At 41.9% G+C, this 15,178-nt stretch overlaps 1 protein-coding gene across 1 annotated transcript in view; it reads right to left on the bottom strand.

Moving 5' to 3' along the window:
• ABCD2 (ATP binding cassette subfamily D member 2) overlaps window positions 1-15,178 on the bottom strand; it is a 53,295-nt gene that overhangs the window by 24,152 nt on the left and 13,965 nt on the right. Inside the window, exon 6 of the mRNA XM_009665994.2 lies at window positions 13,579-13,724. Coding sequence (XP_009664289.2) covers window positions 13,579-13,724 — 146 coding nt within the window. The remainder of the gene's footprint in view (window positions 1-13,578; window positions 13,725-15,178) is intronic.

The following is a 15,178-nucleotide window of genomic DNA, read 5'->3' as shown; positions in this document are numbered from 1 at the left end:
GAGCACGTGTATAAACGAAAACAAAACCCAAACAATTTCCACGAAATAAGGGAAGCTAATGTAGTCTTAAATAATTATACCTTATGCAACAAATCAAATCAGCCAGCTAGATACATGAAGGAAAGCCCCTCCCTTTTTCTTAAGCATTCAGTTTTTGCAGGCCTAGTTTTTTCATACCTTTGGCAGTCCTGATGATAGATAGACCATCTGGGTAGATGATTATGAAGATCAATAAATTTAAAAAGAACGGTATGTCGTTTTGGACAAAAGTCTTGCCTGCCAAGCCACACCAGGCACATCCCAGCCTAAAAGGTCTTTCTGATTTTTATCACAGCACTGTAACACAGTGAGCAAGGCAGTTTCCCTCTTTTAGAAAGATCCCAGATTATTCATGGTTGTGCAGGTCAGAAGTGATACCTTACTGCACAGAGACTGGGAAGCGTAGACAGTGAGGGCTCTAGAGCAGAGGCTGCTTTTGCCTTGGGTTTCCACAATGCTTATTTGTCCATGACATAGGTTTATATGCTAGGAAATATAGATATGCAAGTAATAGAGCAATAGTATATCTTCAGTGAGATACCCTGCCAGCAAGCGGGAAGTCACACCCTACACTGATTTCAATCTAATCCTCTGTGAAATACTTTGTGCTGCACAGGACAGACCCTGACAGCACAGAACACTGAGACATGCCATGTATTATGGATGCAAAGGACATTCAAAAACCATTACAGCCATTTTGTAAGCGTTCTCTGTACCTGAACTAGCCACAGGGAAGCTGTAGTAATCTCTATCAGAAAAAAAGCGAGTGGAGTTTAATTAATAGAAATCTCTAGGCCGATGAACAAGTCTGGAGAAGCCTTCCCTCTTGAAAAAGACATGCTCCTGTCTAAGCTAGGCTAGTGCACAAACACAGAACTGCAGAAAGAAACCCATCTGCTACAGGGAAAGACATCCCACTCCCACAGGACCACGACGTAATGACTCCAGAACAAAGAATGGATAATCCAGTCTTCGAGGGAATACTCAGCATTATTTGCAGAAGAGATTCACCTGGCCTAAAAGTTATTCATCCAAGTCTGAGTTAGTCATCCTAGGCTTTGTAGTCAATGGAGTCTTCCAGTCAACTGGCACTTCCAGAAGGTCTTGCGTGTCTTTAACGTTTGTCCTAGGATGCAGTTGTAGTTGTCTGAACAAGAAGACTATCAAGGAGTTACTGATCGACGTAACAGTTGGCCTAAGTGGTGTGCTGTACTGTGCTATATTGTGCTTTGCACTGCTGCACATATCACTCAGCCACAGGATAAATTTATCCAGCTAAATGTAAGGCAGAGCCCATAGGGAACTCCCACTTGGCACTGGTGATTACACCATCTGCGTGTCCTTGTCTTTATCTTGAAGCAAAGCAGCATGTTTTCATGCAAACATCCTTTTGCTTGACAGTAGAAATGATGAACAGAACTGTCTGCTTCTAAGAAAACTCTGTAAGAGCTCTGAAGACCATAATGACAATGAACTTCAGCATGGATAACATCTGCACAGCAGGATGTGCTGTGACCAGAGGTCCATCCGATGCTGCGCAACTCAGGGTTCCCAGCATCAGAAGGGACATAAAATTATCTGTGCTATCCCCTTTTACCTTCTCATGTTAAAGGTTTTGCAATCAATGCCTTATGGAGCCTGAGTGCCTTTCTCACTGGGATCAATAACAAAAACTTGCACCGGTGCATTGCAACAGAGACTCACTCTCTGGAGGTAGCTAGTTCACCGATTATAAAGCTCATACACAGATGTCCAACCTTTAGCTGCCTAAATTAACAAAGACGAATCCTACCTTTGGTATATGAGTTCATTATTTATGGTTTTAACCTGGGAGGGCTTGCTGGGTTTTATACAAAAATAACTAATATTCTTCTCTGTGGAAAGCGGGTAGTTACAAGTGAGTACTTCTACTGCATTGTCCCCAAGAAAAAGCAGAACAGAATCACCTGTGCTGAATTAAACTTGCATCTACTTTGGGAACCACAATGAACTGGTGATGAGATCCTCAGCCTGAGGGCAGACAATCATGGAACCAGACCCTAAGAAAGGTGTCCGAGTGAGCAGTCCATGGAGAGGCCGGGAGAGGGTTGACAGCTCAGTGAACCTTGGAACCAGGACCCAGTTCTGAAGCCCAGGACACAGGGGTAGGCAAAAGGCAGGGTCTGCAGTGCACAGGGAGCACTACCTCCTTCTGCTCAAGAGGGAGCTCTTGGCCACATCTACTGTGTGGATTTTTAAAAGCACAGGTCACTGTAATGAGAGTTTCTGCTTGCAAAGAGTAATAAAAACGAGGGGTAGATGGTATAGTTGTTTGAGCTTTCAGCTGTCCCCCACCTCCATCTGCTGGCATCCCTTCAGTTATTTCATATTAAGCTTTTTATATCAGGCAGGTTGTGTAGTTTATGTTTCTCAGTGCTTACCAGTGTTGTCAAGTTACTTCTCATATTTTGATAGCATTTGAAGCATGCTTTTCCATATTCCTAGGCAAAATAATATTGAAATACTAACCTTTGTCTACTTTGTTCTTCTGTCAGAGATCTTTTGTTGAACAGCTGCAACATCCAGAGTTAAGTTGGAGCTAACAGCCCAAGCTGGGCACAGTAATGACACTTCTGCGCAGAAAGTAAGCCGGGTAAATGCAACAGCCAGGTTACTTTCTGACATGCAAGTTTGTCCCTACCACCGACAAGTTATAAAGTGAGCTCAGTCAAGCTGTAGATTAATTTTTGCCCCTTGGCACTGCTACCATTACTAAATTTTAAAGGCAAGTGAGCTCTTTGTCTCAGCAAAAGGAACCTAGCACAGTTTAAGTACATTCTCAGTTGCTTTGTTGGATAGATCCCATAAATATTAGCTAGGCACTCTGTTCTTAAAATCTATTTACTTTCTTCGTATGAACTTATAAAATGTTTGTCAAGCTTAACCTGACAATGTACTTTAAAATATTTTTTCTACTTCTTTTCTAGATCTATATACTCACAACCTAGTTTTTCCAGCTTTTAAATGAAGTTCCACACACAGTCTGGCCTCTACACGGACGCCTGGCAAGATAGTAAGGCAAAATTAAAGGTGCAATTATTGGTGCTGAATATGGACTTTTCATACGCAAAATCCTATCAAAAGAAGCAGGTGGATGGTGGAAGCTTTGCAAGCTCACATACTAGCAAGAACATGGTGTCCAACATACATCACGAAACAGAGTAGCTGATTGCCACAGATCCTAGTGGAAACACTCCTGTGACTGGGCATCAGGGCAGACACAAATTTAGCTTCTCTGTAACACCAAGGAAAATATCTCAAAAGAACATAACCGGAAGCTATGCATATCAGTGACACTAAACTAGTGTAGGGGCCAAAACAAGATTTATGTGCTTCTTACTACTGAAGCAAAACTCAACATAGGAGGGAAACTACCTTGATTACAAGAACAGATTTCACCCTTGAGTTGCATACACATCATGGTATGCATCATTTAACAAGCAATGAAGTTGACAGTACACCTTTGCATATATGTCACTTAGTAAGAATACCATTGACTTACTGCATAGAGCTTAATCATGTAAATGTTGAGATTCAAGTTCTTTTATGGGCCACAGATAAAACCACTCTGGCTCGTACTCCAGAGTTAAGTGATCATGTTGTGTTTTAAATGAGACATCTCCATGAGTCTGGAGAATGAAATCTTTCCATTTGTCTATACAAAAGCCAGTAGTAACAGAACCTGCTTTAGCTGGAGAGACCCACCAGTAGATATGAGATGATAATTATACCTCTGTACCAATCAAGCCTGGACTTCCCTGCTGATTGAAATTTGTTAACGAAGGTTCTTCATTTGTACCAAGTGTGGCACTGGCTTTGCCACACAGACAACTGTCCACTAAGAAATAGACTGGTAGTATGATACAGCAGTCAACAGTAACATAATTATTTAGTGCTGACCCAAGAAAGAGCTGAAACAGAAACCCAATGGCTCAGTAAATAGAGGCCCCAGCAGTAAACCCCACTGATACTTGCAAAATAAAATAGCAAGTCCAGTAACCAATTCCCAAGCCTCTGTCTTCTTGGCAGATACAAACGAAGATATAGTCATCCCAGCCGGTGTCCTTCAGAACATTTTCTCTCATCATATGGCGCAACCTGGTAACTTGTTTCAGCTCATGACAGGTTTTAAGGATCTGAAGCAGGGACAATGCAGCTGAGAACCGAACAGAACACATTCAAGCATAGCTACAATCTATGCTACTAAAGCCATTACCCACATGAACCCCAAATAAAACTCAAAACAACAACATACGTTTCCTCATCTGCTTGAGCACTCTTTTTTTCTAATTCAAAGCTTCCAATTTGTGAGGAAATAGAGACTAAGCCTTGACTAGGAGACAGATCTGAGAGTGTCCTCAAGTTCCTAAGTCCAGACATTCACGTTGGCTGTCTTCCACCTCCATATGGAGATCAAAGTTGAGCATGTATCAACACCGCTCAATTTCTCACCCACATTCTAGTTTCCTCGGACCTCTCAGAGCTTCAGCTTTCTCTGGTCACGCTCTCTGTCTGAATGAACTGAGGGACCAAAACCCCAGAGCATGTCAAAGTCCTCTAAAAAAATCAGTTTAGCTGCAACCCTTAAGACAAATACATTTTAAATCTAAACCCCTATGCACCATGCTGACTAAGGCCTCCCGTCTGGGATTTCTGCAACTCTTTGCCTAGATAACAGAAAAGACTTGTAAGCTGTGCTTTAATTAGCAGACTGTCTGGGCAGTAAGGAAGGCACCTTGGATGGCTTGAGAGGGAGTAACAGTTAATCCATAAAGCCATTTTCCATCTCTGGCTATTAGCCCAGCTGAACCTCATTCACAACGTACTCCTAAGTGGTACTGTCATTACTGATACCCCTGTGTTCAGGCACCACACAGCAAATTAAAATCCTTTGAACTTTACAGCTGTGAGTGAGTCTTCAGCGGAACCAGGGAGGTCTCCCAGTGATCCTGGCAGGCAAAGCCTCAGCTAACCTCTATGGCAGCAAGACTAGAATTGTTCTAGTCTAGGTAAAATAAGATGGAACTGCCTTTAACCGGGAGGGAGAAATGCAAGCGTTTCTACGTGAGTCCCATTAAGATGAAATGGGAAAGGCCATGACCCGACTGAGGGGATAGCCTAACAGTCCTCACAGATGCAGCGCCACCTTTTTCAATAAACAGCAGAAAACCCAGTTATCCTGACTTCATTTCATTCATATGAAACAGGAAAGAAGGGGGAAAAAAACAAAAACAAAGCAGCAGCCAATTCCATACAGCAAAGCCATCTCAAAGTAGTATGTGCGACTAAGTACGTTGTTAGGTACCATGTTAAGGCTATCTACCACAGGCCTTTTGTTCATCTGTCAGATAAGTGGTGAACTTTGAAAATAAACATATATAAAAGGAGTGCCATGAACTTGATGATAATAAGTATCACAGATGGACACAGCGTGCAAAGGAGTAGATATCTGTAAGGCATCACTTGAACTGATGGCAAAGTACTAAAGGAACAGGTCGATCCCACTATCAGCAAAATATACTGCGTGTACTATCAGCAAAACGCTGATGGGCAACGAACGTTGCAAGTGTGGTGTTGGCAGGTGCAGTCAGAGTACAGTTTCACCCACACTGACCCCCACACTAAAGAGATCACAGTCAAAGACACAGCACTATGAGCTGACAAGAAAAATTAGGATAATTAGGATGTGTACTTTTAAACATAGCATAGAGGCATGTGAGCTCTAAGTGAGCTGAGGCAACAGGAGTCACAAAGGCATAGCAGCACAGCATTTCACTTGGGCTACTTTACTTCTCTGGTCAACAGACCATACACTAATGAGAAGCTCTAATACAAAAGAGCTATATATGCATACTGTATATACACATACTTTCATATATATAACGGGATATCTGAAAGTGAATACAGCTGTTTTGCAAGATGAAATTGTTTAGGTAATCAAGAATTGTCTGGAAAACAACCAGCTTTTAATGACAGCGGCCTTGCTAACTACCCCCATGCTTAAGATAATATTGAGTCACACTGTAATCTTCAGGGGTTTATGTGCTTATAATAATAAGATAATAAATATCACTTTAATTTTATCACTTTATTACTTATATCACTTGGAACCGGAATATTCTTCGCTTAGTTTCATCCACATAATGAATATGCTTGGACTACTTGCAGCAATCACATAGACATTTGGATTACTCAATAGTGATGAGGGGAGAAAATATATCTAAGTACCTGATGCAATTTTGTTTAGTAGACAAGGCTATTTTTACCATGCAGAAAGAAAAACATCAGACAGGAAAAGACTTAAAAGAACCAAAGACAAAACATAGAAATAGAATACATGTTTGTAAAAACATATAGCTTAAGAGGGCCAGAGAAACTTTTAAACTTCTGTTTCATGTTCTCCTGCCACTAGTAACACAACAGTAACACGTAGTTGTATAAATCTTAAATGATGAAGAACAGACAGTATTTTACACCAGTGCATCTCTGGTTACGTCCATTTTAGCGTCTGACAAGTCTGATGTTGAAAGAAAGAAGCATTAGAACACTATGTGAATGAGCAACAGAAAGACAGAGAATAAAGAACCGGACTGCCATAGTGACTGCTAGGAAAGTGGGTCTTTTACCTGAACACCACATAGATTAAAGAGAAACTGTGCATATTACTGGAGAAACACATCACTCCTGCAAAGATGCCCAATTTACATTAGGAAAAAAGCCGGAAAGAAAAGCAAGTAACAACTGACAAGGAAAAGACCTACAGCTGGTCAAGGACTACTCCATGCTCCTATGTAGCCTGTTATTCTGTGCTCAAGAAAGAGAGGAATTGCTGATGGATGTTTTAGAGATGTGCTCCGCTAGGAAGCCTGGAGAGTCATGAGAGAACTTTAGGGAACCGCACGATACACTCCTCAATGCAAGTAAGACACAGAGAACAGAATATGATGAATAATTTATAACAAAAATCCGATGGTGAATACACCGTACTGACACTTTACAGAGCAGAGGCATTAAAGAATATTCCTGTACTGTCGTCAAGGTAACCTGCAAGTATGTCAGTGTGAGATTCTGCTGGCATCTATATCAAACGAAGGAGAACTAAGTAAATGAAAGCCAACATGAGTCTGTGTCTGTGATGCTAGACATTCAGGAGTAAGCCCTTACCAGACTCGGGGTAACTGTCCACCTACGGAGAGCTCCCCTCAGAACAGAAACATAATGAATACGCTTAAACACAATGTGGTGATCCTATTCACTGCCCTGACAGACATCCACCAATCTGAGAGCCCTCTGCTATGCTGCAGTTGTCACTTCCCTCACAATACATGAGCATGATCTAGGTGGAATCCACGTGATACTGTCCTACCTCCTTGGGGACTTACAGTCACCTCTAAATCCTCTCAGTCTGGCACCTAAATTTGCCCTCAAGTTATGCTGAAATATATACACAGTGAAAGTTAGGCAGGGCATTACCTTTTTTCCAGTCTGCAGTTTTTGAACTATTTCTAAATAAAGAGGCAAACAGAAGGTAATCATGAGCAAGAAGTAATTTATAACAGGTTAATAAGTAAAATGTTGCTCCAGTGGGATCTTCCAACACAAGCAGCAGTTTGCTTTCATTTCAGTACTTCAGAACAATTTACAAACCACTACAAAAATTCTAAATGAACTTTATAGCCAGGAAGAGGGAGACAAAAACCCCCAAATGAACGCATAATTGATTTAGGCTGTAAATAAATGAGCTATAAAACACTTAGAAGCAGAACAACCGTAGCAAAAAATGCCAGGACCACATAAGCAATCCACCTGAGAGCCCTAAATATCCAGCAGATTTCTTGCAAATATGGTCCCAGAAATGTGTAAACTTCGGTTTAAAACCAAATCTCCTTCAAGTTTAATATATCTGCTCTGTGCAGTGCTCTCCAGAAGCTGTTTCACAGACTTCTACATCCCTTTTAAGGATGTTACTCCTTCCTTCTCACTGACCTCGACCACAACCCAGGGTCATGATTCCCATGTCTCACCAAACTCCAGCTGTTTGGAAGAAGGATCGGATCAGACCCTGCCCATCTTCACTTGGATGCTTGACAGACCATAATCTTCAGAGAGCAAGCACACAGGGCAAAAAAGCAACTCAGACACCTCAGAGAGACCCTAGCAAACAAATTTGATTGCTGTCCTACACCTACCCCTTCGCTGCAGAGTCACATTTACCCACAAATCCCTACAAGATTAAGTCCTACAGTCCCTTTTTCCAACACAAGGCACAATTTCTGTTTGCACTGATGCAGGAATAAAATTAGGACAACAACTCTTTCCACAGGTGCTGCAAAGATACAGTCTTTGACAGGTGCGCTGCTGGACTTTGTACTAACAACGAAAGAAGGTCTGGTTGGAGATGTGAAGGCTGGGGGCAGCCTTGGCTGCAGTGACCATGAGATGGTGGAGTTCAAGATCCTTCAAGGAGGGAGCAGGGCAATAAGTAGGATCACAGGCCTGGACTTCAGGAGAGCTACCTTTGGCCTCTTCAGGGACCTGTTTGGAGGAGTCCCATGGGTTAGGGCCCTAAAAGGAAGGGGGATCCAAGAAAGCTGGTTAATATTCAAGCATCGCTTCCTCCAAGCTCAAGATCGGTGCGTCCCTCGGAGTAAGAAGTCCAGCAAAGCGGGCAGGAGACCTGCATGGATGAGCAAGGAACTCCTGACAAAACTCATACAGAAGAAGAAAGTCTACAGAATGTGGAAAGGGGGACAGGCCACGTGGGAGGAATACAGGCACGTTGTTAAGAGTATGCAGGGATGCGATGAGGAAGGCTAAGGCCCATTTGGAATTAAATCTGGCAAGGGATGTCAAGGACAACAAGAAGAGCTTCTTCAAATACATCAACAGCAAAAGGAAGACTAGGGAAAATGTGGGCCTGCTGCTGAACGGGGTCAGTGCCTTGGTGACGAAGGATACAGATAAAGCAAAGTTACTGAATGCCACCTTTGCTTCAGTCTTCACTGCTAAGGCCAGCCCTCAGGAACTCCTGACCCTGGAGACCAGGGATAAAGTCTGGAGAAAGGAAGACTCTCCCTGGTTGAGGCAGATTGGGTTAGAAATCATTTGTGCAAACTCGACATCCACAAATGCGTGGGCCCCGATGGGATATGTCCACGAGTGCTGAGGGAGCTGGCAGGTGTTGTTGCTAGGCCACTCTCCATCATCTTGGAAAGGTCCTGGAGATCAGGAGAGGTGCCTGAGGACTGGAAGAAAGCCAGAGTCACCCCAGTCTTCCAAAAGGACAAGGAGGAGGAGCCAGGGAACTACAGGCCTGTCAGCCTCCCCTCCATCCCTCGAAAGGTGGTGGAACAGCTCATCCCGGAGGCCATCTCTAAGCATGTGGAGGACAACAAGGTGAACAGGAGTAGTCAGCATGGATTCACCAAAGGGAAATCATGCTTGACCAACCCGAGAGCCTTCTACGATGGGACACCTGGCCGGGTAGATGAGGGCAGAGCAGTGGATGTTGTCTCCCTGGACTTGAGCAAGGCTTTGGACACTCTCTCCCATCACATCCTCGTAGGTGAACTCAGGAAGTGCAGGCTGGATGAGTGGAGAGTGAGGTGGCTTGAGAACTGGCTGGATGGCCGAGCTCAGAGGGTTGTGGTGAATGGCACAGAGTCTTGTTGGAGGCCTGGAGCTAGCGGTGTTCCCCGGGGGTCAGTCCTGGGTCCAGTCTTGTTCAATGTAGTCATCAGTGACCTGGAGGAAGGGACAGAGTGCACCCTCAGCAAGTTTGCTGAGGATACAGAACTGGGGGGAGTGGCTGGTACCCCAGAGGGCTGTGCTGCCGTTCAGAGGGACCTGGCCAGGCTGGAGAGTTGGGCAGAGAGGAGCCTCCTGAAGTCGAACAAAGGCAAGTGCAGGGTGGTGCCCCTCGGGAGGAAGAACCCCATGCTCCAGCACAGGCTGGGGGCTGACCTGCTGGAAAGCAGCTGTGCAGAGAAGGACCTGGGAGTGCTGGTGGACAACAAGTTGAGCATGAGGCAGCAATGTGCCCTTGTGGCCAAGAAGGCCAATGGCATCCTGGGGTGCATCAGGCAGAGTGTTGCCAGCAGGTGGAGGGAGGTGATCCTGCCCCTCTCCTCAGCCCTGGGGAGGCCTCACCTGGAGTACTGTGTCCAGTGCTGGGCTCCCCAGTACAAGAGAGACACGGAGCTCCTGGAGAGAGTCCAGCAAAGGAGTACGAAGATGATGAAGGGACTGGAGCATCTTCTCAAATGAGGAAAGGCTGAGGGAGCTGTGCCTGTTTAGCCTGGAGAAGTGAAGACTCATCAATGTGTACAAGTATCTGAAGAGGGGGGATGTCGAGAGGATGAGGCCAGTCTCTTCTCCGTGGTGCCCAGTGACAGGACAAGAGGCGATGGGCAGAAACTGAACCACAGGAAGTTCCATCTGAACCTGAGGAAAAACTTATTTCCTGTGAGGGTGACAAAGCACTGGCACAGGCTGCCCAGAGAGGTTGTGGAGTCTCCTTCCCTGGAGATATTCAAAAGCCGTCTGGACACATTCCTGGGTAACATGCTCTATGTGACCCTGCTCGAGCAGGGCGTTTGGACTAGATGACCTCTAGAGGTCCCTTCCAACCTCAACCATTCTGTGATTCTCCTATTTGTGGATAGAAAAATCAATGTGAAAATTAACCTTTTTATATAAAGTGTATAATCTGATGAATTGAAATAGAAGGACAAAAGAGAAACCTGAATAAAAACTCATTGAGTGAATGAAGCGGGGAGTGCCCCCAAAATTATAGCTTGACTTGCTTATTTATTAATATTTTTGTCTTAAGAACCTATTTCATAGTAAGGAAAACTATTTTCCACAAACACTCTGTTCTCCTACAATTATTGCTAATTCTTACATGGGACTGGCTCACACTAGCCATTTGGAATATAGCAGAAGAAAAATCATATCCCAGAATCTGATAGCCTTACAAATACTACTTTAAGAGAATAAAAAGAAGCAGTTATATTTTGTAATTACCTTGCAGACACTACCGTACTTACTTAAATTAAAATGTTTGATTTTCTTATACCATATTATTTTTATATATCTCCATTATGACTACAAACTGAAAATGGCAGGTACCCAGTAATTATCAACTTAAAACACACTGGTAACCTTCTAAGGCAAACATCTATGATGAGAACTGTCACACTACCTTTCTACATATGTTTTATTTCTTGTTTGGATTTAACAGTATGTCAGTATTTCTCAAAGCAGAGACTTTTGTGCAGGTACAAACAAGGGAGAAAAGCTACGAATTCGATTGCAAAATACATAACAACCTCTTACAAGCCCAGAATAGTCTGGTTCTTGCAAAAGTGTTTGCAAGTGTTTGTATTTCACGAAGACATTGGCAAAGAAATCTGTGGGTTTGAAATTAGCAAGAGATGTTAAAAGTTAACGCCATGAAATGATGGTACTGAAGTAGAAACCTCACATACATATTTTGCTTTCACCTCCATGTCTCCATTTCAAAACCAAGCTACACAAGTGGTAGCTGAACACTCATACAATCTATTTGATGACCTAGACGAAATGCACTGATGATCTCAATTTACCTCCTGGTGAAGTTCTATGCACATCACAAAACCATACCTACAGCTGGGACATCCCTTTACTTTTTCAGACAGGAGAGGCAAAATCTGAATGGCATGGAGAGCAAAAAGTTAAAATAGACTAAAAAAAGACTTTTCAGAAAGAAACGACTCCTCCCAAAGGGCTATCTTGTCTCATTCTTTAGCTTTTTATAGCACAGGGAAATTTAAGTTATAAGTTTTGCTGGCACATTAAATTAAGTTTAGGTGCAGAGAAAAACACCAGGGGCTGCTTTTCTTTGGAGTACCTAAAAGCATCTTGCAGTTTCTAAGGCTGTTTTCTGTATTGCTCCTAGTGTGCTCAAGGTAAGGAGGAGGCTGGACAGGAAGGATCCCTGTTATGAAACTGGTACCATGGTCACAGTTACGAAAGTTGCTGTCATTTAACAAAATGATTTATTTTCTTACAGAAACTCTGTTTGGGTATTGGCTGTTCTGTCCTGTTCCCTCACATTGGAGGATGTTCACCCTTAGCTATTAGTAATAAACTCACTGATTCTTGAATTAACTTCTTGCACCCTCACATTCAGTAAAAAAAAAAAGCATTCTTTTCCAAACCAGTGAGCCATGTAGTTCAACACTGTGTTTCTACACGCTACAGAGAAGGTATAAGAAACTCTAAAATGATCCCAAAATGAACAATTCTACTGCCCATAAGGAGAGTTTATCCTCACCAGTTCAACATACAAATTATACGCTGAGTTATATACCAAGTAACCTGCACCTCACTAACCTCATTATCATTAGACCTCAATGGTTACTTAAAGCAATTAGCCCCAAGATTAACTGCAGAAAGTATCGTTCTGTCAGTTTTAATGCTCTGTCTTTCAGAGCCAATGACCATCTGCATCTCGTTCTTCCTTTAGGAAGACTGTGTGTAGGTAGGTAAATATAGACACGTAATTTACTTCTGTTGCCTAACTCACAGCTCAAATTTGTTTTCTAAATAGTAGCATTCAAATAATGTAACGTGTTCCAGGAGAGTCTAGCACATTCTAACTGATATATTCCAATTTCAAAATTTCCTCCGTACAGAACTTCTATGACATTGGCTAGCAATAAATTATACATAAATCTGAAAAAATTATGTATACATTTTCTGTGCTACCTTCATCTACAACAAGAACAATCTCTTTATCAGTTAGTATTTTCCATTCAGCTTTATAGCTCACATTTTTAAAGCAAGACTACAAACAGTACCATGGGAACTTTGCCCATGGGAAGAAGTGAACTACAGAAAGTAATCAAAGATTCTCAGTGTTTGATTTTGCTTTTGCACAAGAACTGTCTGAGATGTCTCTAAGGAGATATCCTAGAATTGATTGCATTAAATCACATTCTAAGGTCCAACAGCAAGTCAGAATACAAAGGAAGAATAAAAAATGCAATGTTTTCCTTAGTGAAATGAGTATACATTACACAAAAGGGCAATTTACAGTTAATGATGGATTGGACTGAGATTTCCTACTGCAAAAGCTCAAGTTTTTAAAATTATTTTGAACAATTCAAAATTTGGGAACCAATACATTCTCATTTGTCTTGATCTTTGGTTTTAAAGCAAAATCAGAATAAAGATCTATTAGGTCTATTTCCAACTCGTTCCAGATTTTCCACTGTTGCCATGATCACACTCAGCCAGCACTCAGCAGCCATCAGGGGAGCGCAGGCTCACAGGGGTATGTGAGCTCCCCCTTTTCAGTGACTGAAGATTTGCATTACCAAAGAAGGAAGCTCCACACAGGAGGTGGTGCTTACCATCTGCTAAGTTGCCTCTAGATACTGTTGATTTAAAAATAAGAGAAGCTAGGTCAAAATTCATGTTACCAGCAAAAAAGTATCAACTCCAGCAAACACATACCTTTGCGGTATATAAAACATGTGCTGTGGAGGGGGTTTGTAGAGAACTCCTTCATATACAGGCCACAGACCACTTAAAATTCTGAAAAGAGAACTCTTTCCACAGCCATTGGGCCCCGTGATTAAAAGATGCATCCCCTCCTGGACCTACAATAATGAAAACACTAGAATGAAAGATGTTACTATGCAGTACATATGACACAAGGCAGTCTAAGACCTCTAAAGTGAGTTATGCATCAAATTATCAACCCATTCCATTAATAACTTGCACATCCTTTAAGCAGCTGTTCTAGAAACAGTGGTTTTAGATATAATATGTAGGCTGAAATGATAAAAATAATTCAGCCAGAAAAAGTTATGTTCACTATTTCCAGAGAGACGTTACTATTTTCTGGAAGGACATACATCATTAGATTGGAAATTTTTTTTAATTATTTAGATGCTTTGTGCCTTGGAATTAAAATCTGAGCATAGTTTATTTCTAACATGTTGCAAAAACATTGAGCCCTACTTTCAGAGAGACGAGATACACCCATAGGTCACATGTCACAATCTAAAATAATTCCAACGATTTCCAATAATCCTTTTGGTGTGTTAATAGATATTTCCTTCAGAGTCTTGCCTGCACTTGTTTCAATATGAGGGCATCTTAATATCTTAAGGGCAATCAGTTATTAATTTTTATAATGTCTGAATATACCTATAAACTACACTGACTATATCATCATATCACTATACCATAGTTAGTATCAATTATTATAACATGAATCATGCCCAAAGGGGGTAACAGTGTACAGAGCAGTGCCATACCCATCAGTAAGATTAATACAAGCTATGCAAGCAAGACCAAACGGTTTGAAAAACGTACTTCACGATGCCTTTTCCTGTTTAATTAGTAGTGTGATTTTGGGTGTGATGATTTTTTATTCATTTGAATATTAATCTGTGTAAATATAAGAGTGTGTATTTATTCATAACCACAATATCACAATCACATTGTCTGCCTGACTGTAAAGCTGTAATTTTACAAATCAGAATTCCTACGCTGAAGCCATTGCAAGTTTTGCCACAGCAAGGACCCTGTCCTCCTGGTTACTAATTCTTAGGCACACAAAGAGGTGACATGAGGAACAGTCTGTTTTACCTGAATTAAAGGATCTGCTGTATCTATTCATGTTAGTGTTCTGATAGTTTCACCTACTTCTAAAAATAACAATGCCTACAGTGGAACACAAGATCAGGACATATATGGGAGCAATTCAGTAAAGGCCATTCATTAAACTTGTGAGCAGGTAACAAGTGGTATTTGTAAGAGCTTTTTAAAAACAATCCAAGCCTTTACTGAGTAAAGGCTCCACAGCTGGGCTTGTCAACTATGCTGTCAACTATTAGTTACTACTGCTCTTTGTGGTGATTAAGTAAAACTACAGACTCGATTTTTTCACTACTGTTGTGAACTCCAACATTTCAAGGAGCCTAGGGAATAAAGCATCCTAGTTCCACTGAAATTGAAACAGATGGATGCAGACTCCCATATACACCTTTAAAAAACTCAGGTGTGGTTTTTCCTCTGGCAACAGCACCAGAAATCCTCTCTTCTC

The sequence above is a fragment of the Struthio camelus genome, chromosome 1 (genome assembly GCF_040807025.1).
Source record: "Struthio camelus isolate bStrCam1 chromosome 1, bStrCam1.hap1, whole genome shotgun sequence".
NCBI classification, from domain to species: Eukaryota; Metazoa; Chordata; class Aves; order Struthioniformes; family Struthionidae; genus Struthio; species Struthio camelus.
This window is presented reverse-complemented; position numbering and strand designations above follow the sequence as displayed.